The 18,597-nt window shown below is 39.8% G+C and overlaps 1 protein-coding gene across 1 annotated transcript in view; it reads left to right on the top strand.

Annotated features, from left to right (window-relative positions):
* The window catches only part of LDAH (lipid droplet associated hydrolase), a 122,611-nt gene extending 104,483 nt beyond the window's left edge, over positions 1-18,128 (top strand). The window contains exons 6-7 of the mRNA XM_021525335.2: positions 2,633-2,715; positions 14,998-18,128. Coding sequence (XP_021381010.1) covers positions 2,633-2,715; positions 14,998-15,189 — 275 coding nt within the window. The 3' untranslated portion in view covers positions 15,190-18,128. The remainder of the gene's footprint in view (positions 1-2,632; positions 2,716-14,997) is intronic.
* The last annotated feature ends 469 nt before the right edge of the window (positions 18,129-18,597 follow it).

The raw sequence follows: 18,597 nt of genomic DNA, 5'->3' as shown, positions 1-18,597 counted from the left end.
TAGTTCTGAGCACTAAAGTCATAGAGTTGCCACATTAGAAACAGATCTCAATCAGAAATTAATTATATACTTACAAAATTCCTCATTGTGGTCTGACAGAATGGTTTGGATTGGAAAGGACCTTAAAGATCATCCAGTTTTAACTCCCCTGCCATGGGTAGGGACACCTTTCACTACACATGGTTGTTCAAAGCCCCATCCAACCTGGCCTTGAACACTTCCACAGATGGGGCATCTACAGCTTCTGAAGCAACCTGTGCCAGTGCCTCACCACCCTCACAGTAAAGAATTTCTTCCTAATATCCAATTTAAACCTGCCGTCCTTGAGCTAAAGGCCATCCCCCCTTTATCCTATTAGTCCATGCCCTTGTGAGAATTCCTTCTCTGTCTCTGTTGCAGCCCCTTTGGATACTGGAAAGTGTATAAATCTTCCCCAAATCCTTCTCTCATCCAGGCTGAGCAGCCCCAACTCTGTCAGCCTGTCTTCACAGAAGAGGTGCTCCAGCCCTGTGGTCAATTTACTGACCCTCTTCTGGACTTGTTCCAGTGTTCTTTCCTATCTCTTAGTTAAGTTTTTCCTAGATGATTTTTGAAGATGCATTTGAAGATGTGCATCTTTCTAAAAACAAGGTGTGCATTTCATCAGTTTGGAGCTGAATTGAGAAGGCAACAACCAGTGTCAGGATATGAACTCCACAATGCTGTAGATGCACTGATTTTGCCTGCCGCACCACAGGATTGGATGACTGGGTTGTTAGACATGAAACTGCACAGAGACCACTTTTCCCAGCAAAGTAGGATGGGACCAGCAAATTTGTTGGATTTTCTATGACAACCCTTTCATCTTGTCAAGGAAAGGAAGAACTTGCATGAGCTACATTCAATGTTTAATTAAGGAAGGAAGAGTTCTGCGGGCCAATAACTCAATTGCATTTGCTTTGACTGGCTCAGAAGTAGATATTACTTTCTAGGATTTTTTTTATTCATTTGAGAGCACTGGCTTTGTCTATTAACATTTGATCTTCAGTGATATCACTCATCTCTCCAGTGGCGTTCTGTTTCCTTGGAGCACTGGTGGAATTCAGCCAGCTCCATGTTTTGGTCACCACCAAAGACCTATGTGATTGCCATTTCCTCCCCTATCTCACAGTGTGAGAATGTTTTACTCCTGTCTTAAAGCAGCATCAGATCCAACATTGTCATTAACTACTTGTGCACAAAACTTCATTGGTTCAAATTTTAAAAATTATCAGAATCTTTCTATTTTCTCCTGTTTTTCAGGGGAAGATTTAGTATCTTAAAATACTTCCAGTTATTCTGAGACCTAGAAATTGAAATGCTTTTGGATAACTTATCCACATTGGTTTTACAAACTGTTGAGAAAGTGGCATATAGTCATTTATTCCCACATATAGGTTATGAATAGCTCTGTGATCAGAGGTCAGGAGAGGCTTGGCCATTTTATTAGCCCAGTAAGCTAACTGGTCCAAAAAAGAGATAAAAGAAGTGCTAATTTCTTGGCTAGCTTCACATTTCTTTAGTATAGAAGATGATTATGACAGAAATTGATAGCCCTTATTAAAACACTCTTTGAAGATCCTCTCATATTCTGGAAACATAATGCATGGAGCAGCTCCTGATTCTGCAGTTGAATACAAGGTTTTTTCTAGGAGAAGAATTCATAATCTACAGTGCTTGTTCAAAGCCAGGTTTTGGATTGTACATTGAGATTCTGTAGGTTTTGTTGTACAAGAAGTCAGGCTAGATGGACAGTGTGATCCTTCTATGTCATAATGTTTAAATTGGTGAATATTTAGGCATCCAGAAAAACCAATCCACTTTTCAGAAGTGTTTAGTTCCCATTGCTGTCTAACATACAAGGGACATGCCTGAACTCAAGACTTCATAAAATTAATTAGGTGTACAAATGTTAGACTCAGTAATTTATGTCCCTGAGATAGTATCTGGCAGGTCAACTCAAAATAAATTGCACTAAGGTGTTTTTAACACTTTACTTTCCAGAGAGCTAAGGCCTAGATATTTGGTGTCCAGTCCAGTCCTAACTGGGCAGGTACCATCAGTTTTATGCAGGACAACCATATATTTGTAGTTGCCATTGCTTTTATTATTTTTTGTGTTGAATGTTTGAATGACTTGCATAATGAGATGTCAATAATTTAATCATCTACTGATTAATAATGCCTTGTAATGTATGTTTTGTGTTTAAAGCCCAGTCTTGAAAACCCTTCATAGGGGATTTTCATACTGACCTTTGCCTTTCTAAAGTAGTGCAAGCTAGTCATTAGAGTTGTTTCTCAGGTCAGGAGAGAGAAAGTCATCATCATGGGCTGATCTAGAAGTCTGCAGATAGATAAACAATTGAAAAATCCTTTCCTTTTCTATTCATTATGGAATTAATTAATAGGAAGTGAGTTAATTCAGTCCGTATGCCTTTTTAATTACTTGATTAAGTGAGATAAACTGCTCTTTCTGTCAGTGGCATTCTTTTCTATGGAATTGTCAAGACGATGACTGCTCTAGTTGCTCTGCTTTTTTGCAGAGCTGTGTCTGCATTGTTATTTTTAACAGTTTTGCTATGTATTTACATTATGGCCTGTTTCTTTTTCTGCAGCCAACATCTTATACATGGCAAGCCAAGAAATGATGAAGGTGGTGGAGAGAGACAGTACAACCATAAAACAAAATTTAAAGAAGGTAACTGTTTAATCCTCAGTTTTCAAAGGAATCCCACATGCACGAGATGTTACACCCAGTTACATTTGTGCAAAACAAGAATTTCAGGCTTGATTCTGCTTTTTTGTGAGTGTCATTACATTAAAGGGGTCACTGATTCTTAAAATGTGTTGATCCACACCTTTGTAGATGTACCATTCATCACTATCAGATGAACCATCTGGTTTGCTTTCCTTGCTGGAGGAGAAGCAGTCTGTGTTCTGGCTGGGCATGAGGTGTGGGGGCCTGGGTTCTGATCACACAGGTGGGGTGTCAGATATTATCATGGCATTCTGCAGGCTCAATCTTCCATGGCTTCAAAATGGAACAGAGAGGAGTCAGCAAAATTATGGCTCCACCATTTCATCCACTGGACTGTAACATAAGAGAAATTCCTCAGAAGGTGGAGCTACTGCTCTACAGGTGAATTAATTCATTTCAGGGACCTTTCTCACACTGAGCTTTTTTGTCTGTATGGATTTATTGTTGAAATAGATTCTGTAAAGTTCTTTCCTGGACCAATGGCATTTTCCCAGTCATGGTTCAAGGGTTGGCACAGGCCCGGAACTGTTCTAATTGGAGTTCTGATATGGTCATCCTGTGGTCACCATGTTTTGGAGGCTGAGATAATTTAATAGGGTGACCATGGTCAGACGATTCCAGATGGCTTATGAGCCAGAAAACTGTCACATTTAATAAATTTATGTTGAGATAGACTCTGTGAGAAAGTAGTTAATCAGGATAACATATTCTACTGTATTCCTTTCCTTCTCTACATTTTTCTGTATCATCCCTGTATTTTTTCTGGAAGAATGATTTTAGCACTTTGCACTGGAAGAGATTTTCCTCAAAGAATGGAGTTTTCTAGGACAGAGGTCCTAGATTTCTGTAAAATTACTCTGTGCCATTTAAATAGAAATGGTATAAAGTTCATTTCATAAAAGTCTTTCTTTTTGTGGCTGAAAATAGACTTATTTTTTAGTTAGCCCATTTGCCTTCTCTGCACTTTGAAAGTTCCTGTTTTAAAGGAGTGGAAGTAGCACACATTAACAGGGATCCCTGCACTGTACCTGGCATTTCTGGGCTTTCTCATTTTTGTTGCAGAGCATTCAAAGTTCTGCACTTTGTGGGGAATCTCAGTGAAGAGACTGAAGGTCTCATCTTGCAGACTGCAAATACTCCCATTGTCTTAAAAAAAAACTTTCCATGTGTTGATCCAAAGCCCAGTGAATTCAAGGAAAATGGTTGATTTTTGAGTGTCAGGGAGCTGGAAGATCTGTCTGTTCCCTGAACCATGAGCCAAGGCTGACCCCACACAAGCAGTGCTCTCTCCAAGCAGGATGCAGTCCCACAGCACCTGAGCAGAGCACAGGAGCAGGGTCTATTGACTGTCCCAGACAAGGCAAATCAATGAAACAGCTCCAGCATCCCTCCAGAGAATCCAGTCACGGGGAGAGACAGGAGTGGAGACAAGGCTAGAACATGGGTCCAAAGTCTATCCAGGAGGGATTGCCAAAGACATGGTGGAAGGGAAGCTTCAAGGTGGGAGCCATCCAGGTGTCAAGCTGTGTATAGTGTAGATCTGATGTTGGTCTGGGACACAGGGCCAGGGCTGAAGTCACACCACAGCGACCACAGCCTCGCTTGGGAGGCTGAGACTAAAGAAGGACAGAGCTGGAGAACCTGGAGCCTGTGCAGGAAGTGTGGGCTGGAGGCCAGGCAGGGCTGGTGAGGGCTGTCAGTGCCCTGCAGGTCCCTGTGTTGGCCAGGGTACAAAGTGAAGACTGCAGGAGCAGGACTCCAGGTGCTTGTGGAAATGTTAGTCACAAGCACCTGTGCTTGAAGTTAAGCAGAAATGCTTTGTTGGGTGGGATGGTGGTGGTGACACAGCTGCAGCTCCAGTGACTTCAGGTGATCAGATGCTTCACATTAGAAATTATGTGATATGATATCACATTAAAAAGATATGATTTCTTGTACTGAATGAAGGCCCATAGCTAACAGTAAGAGTTTGCAGGTGTCCTAGTCTGCTCCATCTGTGCTTTTGTTGACTCTGTCAATCTAAGCATGGCCTTGGCAGGCAGCTGTTTAAAACCTGTGTTAACTTTCTTTTGTTGATTCTTCTGTGTCCTCATACATATGTGGCAAACATACTCAAGAAAACAAAAAGCTTAGGCAAGCTTGTAAGAATTAGCACACTGAAGAAAAAGCACATCTAAAAGTGAAGCTAAATGCTTCCCTTTTTTCATCTTCTAGTAATTTCTGGGAATGTAAGAATTAAAGGAAAAATTTCAGTTGGCATCATGTTAAATGTGAAGAGTATTGACAATAAAAATGGGCTTAACTTATAAAGGTTGGAAGTTTATAAAAACAGGAACTAAAGTCCAAGTTGCTATAGAACTGGCAAGCTGTTACTTTAAAAAATTTATACTGTTTAGTAGTCGCTGTGATCATATGGTAAAAGCCAATCTTAACACCTGACTTTGCCAGCTGCTGCAGAATAGAAAAGTTATTTCTGGATCTTATTTGCATTCTGTGATCTGAAAGAAGAGACACAAAATTATTCCAATCTTTCCGTGTCCAGGTTTAACTATAATTAATACTAGCTAGGGACCAGGAGAAATTTTATCACCAGACTGCAGATTCTTAGTCTAACAAAGTTAATTGCTTGGATTTATGTTGAAAGAATGGGAACTGGAATATTGTTTGGATAATTAAGTGAGGTTTTTCACTCAAACTCTTTTAAATTCAGGACTTGTGCACATTAAATAGCAGTGGAACTGTATGAGGAGGATGGAGACCTGTCTTCTAAGAAAGTAATATATGATAGAGCCTTTGAAATATTGTGTAAACCTATTTGTCCTGATCAAGCAGTACCTGGATGTACAGGAATTTGAGCTTCATGTTGCAGTGACATGGGGGGTTGTGATAAACCAGAAAATCCAAACAAATAAGGTAAGGGATACTGATAAAAGATTTCCTCAGCTTTGGAGGTTAATTATTAGCTGATCGTGTCTGAGCTGAGCTACCTACGTTCTTTCACTGAAATAACACCAACTCCCTTTCCTAACAGAAGCTGGAGGCAAAGATACTACTGAACTAGAGGAAGTTTATTGTAATTCCTGCACAAAAGGAAGTGGGTGTAATTCCATGTTCTTAAAAGATGGGTCAGCACAAAGCATCATGAAGCTTTTACTAACAGAATTTTAAAAAAACTAAAAGGCAGAGGAAAATGGATGTATTGGGCATTCAGTAGCATGCCTGGAATGGACAGTGATATTTCCTTATAGAGATTCTCTACAGCACTTAGCTTTTTAAGTTTGCATCATGCCTTGTTCATTGCTTTCTTTTAAGACTTACTAATTAAGTCTTTTTCTAAGCAGATAAACCTGTTATAATAAATATAACCTTATATAAAGCAAGAAGATAATTGCATGAAAGGGTAAAACGAGGTGCTTACAGAGGAAATTCTCTTAAAATAATCACCCCTCAGATTTTGTGTTTATTGAGAGGTATATCTGGTTCATTAGTCCATGTGTAATACACAGTAGTCCTATTTTGAATTGTAGAATGTGCTCCAAAGCCCTTTTAAATCCACTGAAGAGCTTCCACAGGCTTCAGGAATTCTTGAATCGGTAAATTTTTGTAGTTGTTCATCATTTTTTAAGATTATAAACCATCTCTTCCCAACTGCAAATCAGGATTCTTTTGGCTGGCATGTTAAACCAAAAACATTTATATGTTCCTTGAGTTTCTTGCCAGTGGCCTGGTGTAGCAGTTGGATTGATTGCATAAGGAAAAAGACAGGAAACATCTGAATTAGAGATACAAACATGAAAAAAAAACCCAACCTGTTGTCTGAGAAGAAAGTTATAAAATGGAAACTTATCAACATATTAATCTATTTTCACGCAAAAGTTTATATTGTAGGTGGCGTATAGACCTTATAGATGGTTAAGTGGGGAAGAAATACAGTTTTGAAATAATTTGATTAATGAAGTCTGTGTTTATTACTTTTGCTTATTCCAGTGGTTATATTTAGAATTTAAAGCAGTGCAAATTTATATCACACCAATAATACCATAAATAATGTGTTCTCCAAAAGTATCAATAACATGCAGAGATTTAGAATAAAGGCTGAAGAATGAAATATTTCCTCTCCACAGAGAAGTGCTAGACTTTTTTTGCAAAATTGTCCTTGCTAGAGAAATTTTTTAAAACTAAGCAACCAATAACTATTTTGACCACTGAAGCAACTGTTTTGATGTTGCCTAGTCTTTTTGTTTGAGTCTCTGTAGACATCCATGGGGGTTAGTAGTTATTCCCAGTGACAGGAGCATGATCTGAAGATATGTGCTTAAAATAATGTTACAAATACTTCTCCTGCCCACAGCCTGAGTGAGGTGCTTGCCTACATTTGTGAAAAACCTTCCAAAAACTCTTTTTGAATAGGTGTAAAGTGTTCTCTCTAGCCAAGAACACCTCTTTTTCTGGCTGGTCTCACATCCTTTTTGGCTTCCACTCCCTGGAGGTGCAGAATTGAAGCCAGGGAAGTTGCACATCTGCTTGGGGATATTGGTGTCATTTAACCACAAGAACAAAATTTTCTTTGAAGTGCCCAGAATGCCTAATCAGGAATCAGCAGCTTTTCTCCTTTGTGAAAAGGATCCCACTGAGCATTTTAAAAAGTCAGTGTACTACAATATACTTACCTGTGATGTTTCATTTACTTCGTAACTGAGTGCCTGTTACAATAATTTGTGCTGTGTGGTATTCTAGAAAAGAAGTGATGACAAGAATTTCCAAAATTTTTGGGATGAGTATAAGGTGTGTGCTGCACACAATGAGCAAAGACAGCAGTTTTCCCCAGCCTTCTGAAGAACATTTAAAAGTTACCACGAACCCCTTGCTACCCCTTTATGTCTTTGCTCCTACTGTGCACACCACTGGGGAGCATTGTCTTTATGGCCAGATGCTGATCCTGCTGTTGCAAGAGGAGTTTGACTGATTTACCTTACATAAAGTCCCACTGAATGTAGACAGTGTCAGGCTGATACTCAGAGGTAAAAACGGTTTGCAGTAAATACAGTTGGAAGAATCTGTCCCAGCAGTAGTATTGCTTAAATAGTGTTTTCAGGTCTGTTTGTTTTTATTTTGGTATTTATACAGACTTGACTTCTGAAATATTCATGTTCCTGACACATCTAAATATATACCCTCAAAATGCTTTTAAGTCTTTAAAAGTAACATAGATAATATAAATAAACTAATCACCCTGATTTGTTGATAAATCCTGTGCATCCTTTTTAAAAGCACAGTTTTACTTTGCATTGAGTTTGACCCATCATTATCTGTGAGAAAGTGGAAATAAAAGTGGTCTCTCTTGATCTCATGGCTCTTTGTGCAGAGCAGCCAGTAGCGTTGATAATAAACTGCAGCAGTTAGAGAAGCCCTTTTCCCTTGGTTGATTTATCAAGCCTCAACATTGATAAAGGCATGAAAACTGTGTGAGAATTCTTGAATACTTGACACTGGGGAGAGCACTCACACCTGCCATCACCTGCACAGTAGCCACTACATCAGGCCCTACCTAAGGGATTGCATCCTAATTTTTTCTGATAGTAAAATGCTTTTTCACCTCCTTTCCAGACAGGGAAGCTGGTTTGGGTTTGTTTTTTTTTTTTTTATGCTGGTTTAAAACACTGACCACCATTATGTTAAATGAACTCACCACAAGCACTTGAACTACCCATTACACCTTTGCTGCAAGTCCTACAGGTCATTATTTAAGAAGAGCATTGCAGACCCCAAATTATCAACTACCTTTTCTCAAAAGAGTCCAACTGAAAACATTTTGTTTCACACTGCCCTTAGACAGCTGAGAAAACCCAGTTCTGGTAAAACAAGCTGAGAAGCAAGTTCCCCAGGACCTTACCATCAAGCTGGCTGATCTCAACCATGGCCAGATCATGAGGGAAAGAGATGGTATCTCAGAAAACTATATCCCGAAGCATTTAGGGTTTCCTAAGGCAATGCCAGCTCTTTGAATTCCCAGAAGCCAAAGTACAACTGAAGCAAATTTTAAAAAAGTGTGTCCCAAACCAGTCTGTTCCCATGTCATTTATCCTATTCTTTTGGCAGGATAAGGTGGAGACACTTTCATAATTCCAGAAAAGCTAAGTCATTTTCTATAAACTTTGGTTGAGACTAAAATTAATTCTGGGATAATGCCTTTTAAAATAGTTTTCATCCAAGAACAAATAAACTGATTACTGTTGAGAGATGTCACCCAGAGAGAAGCTGCTGGAGCAGCCAGTGAATGCATGTGGGAGTAATACTGATAAAATGTGAATGTGTCAGAGACAAGGATTTCAACAAGGACACTGGTGCAGTCTTGCTATTGCACGTGTGCCATTCCTTTATATCCACAGAGATCAGACCTTCACTCCTGGCCATCAGCTGGAGCGGTGCCTGTCCATATCATAAGGTCCTAAAGTTCTTATAACATGTACCAAAGTGCAGAGAGATATAAAAAATTCAATATATTTTAACTTTTTTGATTTATTTTTCAGTGCTGGTCTATGACAGTTACAGAAGATGCAGAAAAGAAATCTTTCTGTAATTAGTACTTCTGTGAACTGTCATACATACTATAACAAGTACCAATGGAGTCAGCTGCAGGAAATCTTTATTATTTTCTTAGAAACTCTTTAAAATGTAAACATCCTGTTGATACAAATCTCAGATTCTTCTGATGTTTACTTAGCAGCTGCCATCATTGTGCAGTGTCAGAATACACATACCATATTACAGGGTATGAGGCTGACAGAACCCTATTTGGACTTATTTTACAGAAGGTAAGGCTGAAAATACTTCTGAGCCATTAAATAGTAAATCGTCATCTAAGAATAATGCTGTTATTTTAAAGCTCTTTGGAGTTTAGAAATTGCATAACTTTCAAATGCAACATTGAAATGGCTGGCAAAGACAGCACACCTCCCCTTCACTGTGCCTTCAGCAGCAGATCCTGACAGAGGACATGTTTTAGTCACTCATAGCAAGCAGGATATTGCATGAGGAATCATAAGGTCTTTGTCATGTCCAGTGGTAGCTGCCATTTCCCTTCTGAGTCAGGAATACCTGGAAGTCTCACCATTCAATATTGCAAAAGAATAAAAGATAATCCTTTCACCCTCATGTCAGAAAAGATAAAAAATGCAAATATTGGAAAGTTTAAGCCCACAGCAAAAACAGAAATAACTTCCTATTTATTGTTTTGCAAATCTGTTTATTTTTAAACTAGTCTAATTATTTTGGGGGCCTGACTTATCACTTCTGAATGCTTAGATTGGCAGCAGCTTTCCATTGCTGGTGCAGTGGTTGTGCTGACTCAGGATGTCTTTACAGCCATCCACCATCCACAGAAAAACATGCACTTTACAGATCCATGCAGGCCATGCAGTGCATGACAGTGTTCCTTACATTAATGGAGATGCCATGTGCCTCTGGTTACACATGGTTTGTTAATGATTCCTGCCTGCCTGCTGCAATAGCAAAGCTCCTGATGTTAAAATTAAGATAGGAAGATGGATTCTGGAAACTTTTATTTAAGTATATCTAAAATTATGTTGTTTAAATGTATTAGGAAAGAGAGTGGCATTTTAAAGTCTGTATATTTCATGTCTGTGTGTGATACAGGCAAAGAGCAGATAAGGAGATCCTTAATCTCATAAATGGCAGTCAAGTAGCTGTCAGGATTCCTAGGCCCTGTACCAACATCTGGATCACTGAAAACTTGATTGCAGTCTTAGTCTTTCTCATAATCCAGTAATAAGGAAGCATTTTGAAAATAATTACAGAATTATAAAACACTTGTGTTAAAGTTTTGGGTGTGCAGACATGGGCACAGACAGAGTACATACACTAACACCTGCACATGAAATAAGCAGGCAAAATAACTGCAGCATCAAATCAAGTTCCCCAAATAATCTGTTTAAAAACTGTTCTTAGTTGATTATAACAGACCCAAACCTTACTTAGTTGCATGTATGACACAAGTCTGCACTACCTTGACTGGTTTTATTTCAATCCAAAGGATTCTACAATGTCTACAAATAAAGCTCGGGGAAAATGCAGTTTTCTCATGGTAGCAATTCCTAGCTTGGAGAGGGAAGCTTCTCATTCCGGTGTAGAGGAGACACATGCTGAGCTAGTAAAGAGGTAACTAGTGAGAGAGCAGTAAACAGAGGGGAGAAGGTGGCAGGAAGAACCAAAGGCTCTGTTTGTTTGGCCAAAGGAAGGCTTCTGGTGCCATATGAGGAGTTGGCTTGAAACTACCCAAGCAAGGCTATCTTTCCTCAATGTGTGGTGGAAATTGAGATGCCTGGTAGACATGTAAACACCACAGTACCTGTATGTAGATGTTTTTATGCTGAACTGAACCCAGTCCTGCTGGGAGTAGAGGCTCTAGAAAATAAACAACTAGGGTTGGAGTTGGGGCTCAAAACAAGATGGAGGACCCAGAGACTAAAATTTGGACTTTACAGGGCAAGAACAGGGGACTTGAACAAAAGCAGAGTAGCAGGAATTGGAAATAATGAGCTAGGGAGAATAAAACTGAAATAAAGAACCAGAGGAGGTGTAGGGCAGTCTTGAGACCATAAGAGGTCTCAAGAAGTCATACCTGTAAAGAGTGTGCAAATGACTGGACAGCAAGACCAGTAGTTGGTAAAAGTTTTGCCCTTTTCTGCTAGAAATGGAACCTAAATTTCTGAAATTTTATTGTTCCTGTTCTCAGTAGGTGCCATTTATTTTGTTTGCCTTAAGAACAGAAGCAGAACAACAGAAGGGAATTTGTAGAGATGGAGAGAAAGTGGTGAGGACTTGGTGTTCCCAGTGGAGGTACCTGAGAGGGTTATTATTTTGGCCAACAGTTGACTAAATGTCCATTGGTGATTGGAGCTTTTTAAGTGTGATCCTGAAGAGCATCTTTGCTTTAGTTTCAGTCGGAAGGACTCCACGTGGTCCAAAGTATGGTAACCAAAGTATGGTAAATATGGACAAAGTGGACATTTGGTTCAAAAACACACCATAGATTTTCAAACTAAATCATTAATTTCTGTGCTGGATGCCTCCAATGTGACACCAGCAGGAAGGTGTCCCATGCTCCTCTGGCCAGAAGCTGACACTGCTGCCTTTTCAATTACACCATGACCTTAAGGAACAGAGGCCTAAAGCAGCAAATCTAGAGGTGTTAACACTGTTGGCAGTACTTGTTGGTGCCACATGTGAAATACCTGAGGTTTGGTTTACCTCCTCGAAGCCCAGCAGGCTGTGCACACAGGTTCTGCTAAAACCAGTTGCATTACCAAACATTTCACAGCTGGGGAGCAATGACCTCAACTCAGACACCTTTTGTGTAAGTATTCAGCACTGATCTTTCATTAAAACATCCCCTTTCCTTTTTCTTCTTTCATTAACCAAATGTGCAATGGAGGAGACAGCAGGATGTACAACCTCCATCTGTGCCAGAAGGGGTAAAATGCATATTGAAATTAAGCTGATGGTAAAGGCACCTAAACTTTGAAGAGAATAGGCTCTTGGTGAAGTCATCAATATTTTTCACAGATAGTCACAGTTTGTTCCCATTTTTCTGAATATCTCATTTAACACCTTGAAATGTGTATTACAGACAGATAAACAGTGTTTCAGAACACCTGCAAAAGCAGTCCAGGGGTGCTGTCCTTTGAGTACAGTCAATACTGTGTAATGCTGCATACACTGGAAAACCAGCCTGAGGTGTTTCACTCTACACTACATGCTTTCATATTAATAAGTGTAGTTTGACATTAATTTCTGTGCTCCCCACCTGCGAAATGAAGATAAAAATTGCCACTAAGGTGTTGCAAAACTAAATTAATAAATGTGAGCATGTGAATCCTGTCGTAGTGTATGCCAGAGGAATGCAGAGCATAAAGAAAATAAATCCTGTCTATAAACCATGAAATATGTAGTAAATAAATCCTCAGACCGCACACAGAATTTAAAATGAAAAATACTATCAAATAGCAGCTCATCAGCTGAATGTCATCTTGTCAGTGGAATGAGTGAATCAAGGATCCTTTGGATCATGCAGTGAAAGATTAAACTGTAATGCAGATATACCAGGGGCAAGCTAAGAATGCAAATAAATCTTCTATTTAGGCATTTTCAAATCTGTGAGTTCTCAAGTTTACAACCCTACCTGGAGGACAGCCCATTTCACAGTCCATGCAGACTAAGCCAAGTATTTTATCCACCTTTGTAACTGTATATGGCTTTTCATCTTTTTCTAAATGATCATGATGTGTCTCTGTGACTTGCCTTTCAAAAAATCTAACCATTTCAAGGACTACTCCGTTAAATTGAAGCTGCTCCGTTGCTTTTTTTCCCCTCAGTTTCATACTCTTCTGTTGGTAATAGAGCCCAGGGTTAAACATAATTTGGTCAGATGTTTTGCTTCCAAAAGCCCTGAATGCATCTGGACATTTTACATTGGCTTTTCTGAAGAACTTTTGGTAGTGTGATATCTTGTGATTGATGAATTGAATGCAAAATCAAAAGAAATTTTCTGCTAGAACTACATACACCTTGTTTTCAGCAAGTAGTGAGTGACAAAGGAAACCAATAATGTTTGTTAACATGGGATGGTTTATGTTCTATGTTTTGTACATAAATAGAAGTATAACTGGGGTTGGTGTCTGTGCAGCTGAGATACTATACTTTGGATATAGCCAATAGTCAGTAATGTACAAGATTTGGGCAAACTTCAGCAAGACAAAAGTGAGTTAGACAAAACCGTGTAATAGTTTGTGAAATGCAGTCTGGGCTCTTAGCCCACCTCTACCCCAGTGGGTCCATTTATTTATATTCCACATGGCTACAAAAATGATGGAATTGAAGATATTTGTGATGAAAGGAAAACTTCTTGTCCTCTAATTTATGTTAGCATTGCTCAATAATTCACTGAAGTACAAAAATGAAATATGAAACAAATGCAAATAATGGAATTGGGCCAAGCTGTGTGTGATGTGTTGAGCAATCAGCATCCTTCTGGTACCTGCATTCAAACATGAAGAGTGCTCCCCATTAATCTTGTTCTTGCACAGGTTTTTACTCTCTCCCGGAAAACTACTTTTCCCTCATATACTTTATAGAAATTGAAAAGCATAGCTATAGCTTCCAAAGTCGAGATGAAAATGAGGAGAAACAATGACTTGGGGAAATGTGACATTCATTGTTTCTGACAAAAAAGGCACCTCCCTGAAAATGGTATTTTCCTGGAATTTACGACTTTTGTGGTCAGGTGGGCTCTAGGGCAGGTAGCACCTGCTTCATGTATGTCACCAGCCAAGGTTATTTGGGCAAGATCAAAACAAAATGGACTTTTTCAGAATTTTAGTTCCATGTTACAATACAGAAGAAAGTTGTTTGTTGGTCTTTAGGAGGTGCCTGCACTCCACACAGGCTGCACTTCACAAGGATAAGAGTTGGGACAGTTCTGCCTGGAGAAGGGAAAGCTCCAGGAGACCTTAGAGCACCTTCCAGTACCTAAAGGGGCCTGTAAGAAAAATGGAACAAAATTTTTAGCAAGGCCTGTTGCAACAGGACAAGGGGCAGTAGTTTTAAACTGAAAGAGAATCAATTCAGACTAGCTATAAGAAAGAAGTGTTTTTACAATGAGGGTGGTGAGACACTGGCACAGGTTGCCCAGAGAGGTGGTGGAGATGCCTCAGCCCTGAAAACATTTAAGGTCAGGTTGGATGGGGATTTGAGCAACCTAATATAGGTGAAGATGTGCCTGGTCATTGCTTTTTTTAAATAGCTGGAAAGCTAACACAGAAAACTGCTAACAGCTATGGAAAACAAATATCCTGGGGCTGCTTTGGGGTGGACTCCATTGACAACTCAATGTTTTGAGCCATAATAAGAAATTTACTAAGTCAGCCAGGCTTTCAGGAGATTTCTGATTTCAGAGTTAAACCTGCATTGTGTTCCACAGTTTTGTAGGTGAAGAAACTGAGTTGCACAGCATTTAATTGTCTTCATATTGTCTTCATTTAATTGTTATCATATCTGCAGATGTAGAAACAACCAAGAAGTACCAATCTGCTATTCCTCACAGTGCATCTCAGGATTTGATGCATTACTTATTTCCAAACAATTGTATTGGTTGCTCTGTCAGTAACTTTCCATACTGATTATTTGATATGTGTTTCTTTCTAGCTGATTTTTTACTATGGAACTGGAGACAGCTGGTGTCCACAGCACTACTACGATGAGATCAAAATGGATTTTCCAGACGGGGACATTCGGCTCTGTGAGAAGGGGCTCCGCCACGCCTTCGTGCTCGATGCCAGCAAGGAGATGGCTGCCATGATCACAGACTGGCTACAGGACGATCTCACCAAATTATAAACACTAATTCAGTGATCAACAAGAAAATTATGTAATTATTTTGTGAATGTGTAATTTTTTTTTTTTTTTGTGAGTCTGTCATTTTTTTATGTTTACTATAGATTATGGCTTGTTTTCTATTGAGATGTTATAGAGAAAGTTAAAGAGAGACTGGCTGGTCCGAAGTATAGTTTTATTGTCTCAGTGCTTATGTACTTTCATCCTGAGTCTTCAGGACTCTTGAAGGTTTGGCAAAGGGTGAAGTATTTATTGTCTACTGGCATTCTAGGCAATGCTGATACAACTGTACCTGAGCTACGACCACCCCACTCTCTACTGGAGAAGTGTCAGGATGTGGGTGGGTCCTGGCAATGGGTCCTGCTACTCTGTGAAAGGCCTGGCCCTCTTCTCGTGTCTCACCCCTCTGTGCAAGCCAGGTGCATGGCAGCCACAGCAGCCCGAGGCCCTGGGCAGCATTGTCTCCTCTGGGTCAGACGGGGTTGGTGGTCAGGCTGAGTTTGGGATGAGTTCAGGGAAGATGTGTAGATCAGGTGTGCAGTTTCTCCAAGTCTCACCATGGGTTTGGGGCACTGCCAGGACTCCATGGGGTATTAGAAATGCTGTAAGGTATCTGGCTGCTCAGCAAGGGAATACATAAGGATCTCTTGCCTGGAACATGGCCAAGTGTTTCATTTCTCAATTGACTGTAGAGAAGGAAAAGTACATTGGTCAAAAATGCCAGTATTTGAAAGTTAAAATGGATTGCAGAATCCATGTATAACAACTTCTAGGTGGCCTAAATCTCCTGATGAAGTCCATGAGAACAGTGCTTGCTCAGCAACTTTAAAGAATTGAACCACTTTTGATGCATGTCTAAATTTCAGTTCTTTGCTCTAAGGACTGAAGTATGAAATTTTCTGCCAAGCCACAAATTAGGTACATTCACCATCAGAAAACATCTGGTACTCTGCCATGGCTGCACCCATGACATGGCATGAACGTTACTGTTGAGAACCAGACCCTTGCATGGTGCTGACAAGTTCCCTGTTCCTCACATTTGGTGAACCCTTTCCTTTACAGATGGAAAAAAAAAAAAAAGAAAAAAGCTTCCTACCAGTTGTGATAACAAAAGAAGTTGCAGGGAATAGCTAGAAATGAAAATATTGCAAGTAAGGGGAACAGAGCCAAGTGTAATCAGGAAAAGCTTTATAGCCATGAACCTGTGAAATAGTCTCCCTGTGGAGTTCATAAAGACATTTAGAAATAAGCAAAACGCTACAGAGTAGTCAGGGAAAGTCCTGCCCTTGCAAAAAGATGAATTTAGATGATGCACTGAGTACTTAACTTACATGATTAATTACCAGTTTTGATACGTGTACGAATGCTATTGGAGAATGTTCTCTGTGATGCAGAAAGATCAGTTAATTGCTTTGTTTTCTTACGCAGTTATACACACCCCTTCCACTGCTCTCTAAACCCCCCTTGAACCTTTCAGTAATATTTAGAGCAACTTGTAATAGAGTTCAGTTCCTGGATATTTTGGACTAGTTTTCAAACCTGCAGACTGACACTGGATTTAAGTGACCTTCTCTGTATCAGAAACTGGTTTAGCTTTTGAGACTAGCCAGTGGATTTTCCAATTACACTGCCACGTAATGAAGTGGTACTGATGAGTGGGGCAGGAATGTTTGGAACACAGTTTCAGCAGCGTGGGGAGGAACCTGACCCATTCAAAGTGAGGAGACTGTGCCCAAGCAACTGATTCTGCTTATTGGAGAGACACGGGACTTTCCATCTTTCTACAGGTCCATATGCAGTCAAGATCAAAATAATCCTTGTGCTCACTGTAGAAATCCATAGTTGTATGTGTGTGATGGCATCATCCCAGTTGGATGGCCTTGTGGCAGATGCTCTCTGCATCTGTTGGCTGAGGTGCTCCCTGGGACAGAGCTGGGGAGGATGTGCACATACGTGGAGATACATTAATGTACACCTAAATGTACATGTGCACCTGTTTGTATGTCAGCAGCATAAAAACCACAGTTCACTTGGTTGTTTTGGTTTGCACATTGATCCGCTTGAACAAAACATTTGCTCTTTGAAGTATGTGGAGTCAGGGAATGGACAAAGATTCAGTTTGTGGGAGTTCAGCTGTTGTAGTGGATCTCCTGAGACCAGACAAAATCTTGCATTAACCAAAGATGACAAGCAACTATTACAGCCTGGAAACTAAAGCACCTAAGATAAGAAGTTGTTTACAGTGCATTATGCGTATACTTTGTATGAGGAGTTAATTTAGCAATACTTGTACTTGACTTGTGTATGCCTTTTATACAAAAGTTAATCCATTATACTAAACCCTAATTGCATTAAGACCTAAACTGAAATTAGGTCTGGTCAGTGATGATCAGATCTACTGCAGAAGAATGCCTTACAATTTTCTTAAAAGAATTTTCTCTAGTATTATTAAAACCATATTGATTCAATTGCTACCTTCCTCCTAGAAGCTGTTACTGTAAGGCTAAGATCTGAAAATTTGCTACTCTATTCACTGCTAAAACACACGAGCCTAGTTTCCACAGCTGTATTTCCTAAGAGGAGCAGATCCCACACAGTGAGAATCCAGCTCCTCGGAAGTCCGTGGTTTTCATTGTCACCTCAGGCAAAAAGTGTCAAAAGTGCTTGTGGTCCAAATGTGCCAATTTACCATGAAAACACAGTGTGGTTTTGCCTATTTTAGACTATTTAAGAATTCTTGGAAAACGTATCACAAATATATTGACTGTAAGCTGTAGCACCTACTCACTGTCACTCACATCTGTGCTTGATTCTCACCACACGAGTAACCCTGCTAGTGCAGTGACTTTGACTCATGTGCAAGTGTTTCGCTAGATCGATACCTTTTAATAAAAGTACACAACTCCGGTAACAAAAATAAAGAAATTTATGGTATAATGTAACTTGACTCTTTGTTTTGGTAACTTGTTTAGTCCTAGTTCAGCTCCTTTATTACTTCATGCATACAAAATCTACAAAAATACTTTCCAGACCCTAAATTTCACATGCAATGCAGACATCTGCCAAGTGCACAGAAAATCCGTGGGTGGTAGGCACCTGACTCGCTTAAGCATTTTTATCCAGAGCCTCTCCAAAATAATCAATCAGTTTCCCCTTGCTGCCTCCAGCTCCATGTTTGCTGCTCTGAATGAGCTATAGAGTGTGTGGATCAGTGAGGTTTGTCCCTTCAGGAAGCTGGATGAGTGCTTGCCCAGTGTTTATGGTGAAGAATTTGGAGTTGGACTCCAAGCTAAACACCAGATTCTTGACTCACAGAGACAGACTGCATACATGAGCCACAGCAGATAATCTCTTCTCTGCAGCTGAGGTCATTTATGTATTTATTTTACAGAAAATGGGTTTATATGTTCA

This window comes from Lonchura striata, chromosome 3 (genome assembly GCF_046129695.1).
Source record: "Lonchura striata isolate bLonStr1 chromosome 3, bLonStr1.mat, whole genome shotgun sequence".
NCBI lineage: Eukaryota > Metazoa > Chordata > Aves > Passeriformes > Estrildidae > Lonchura > Lonchura striata.
This window is presented reverse-complemented; position numbering and strand designations above follow the sequence as displayed.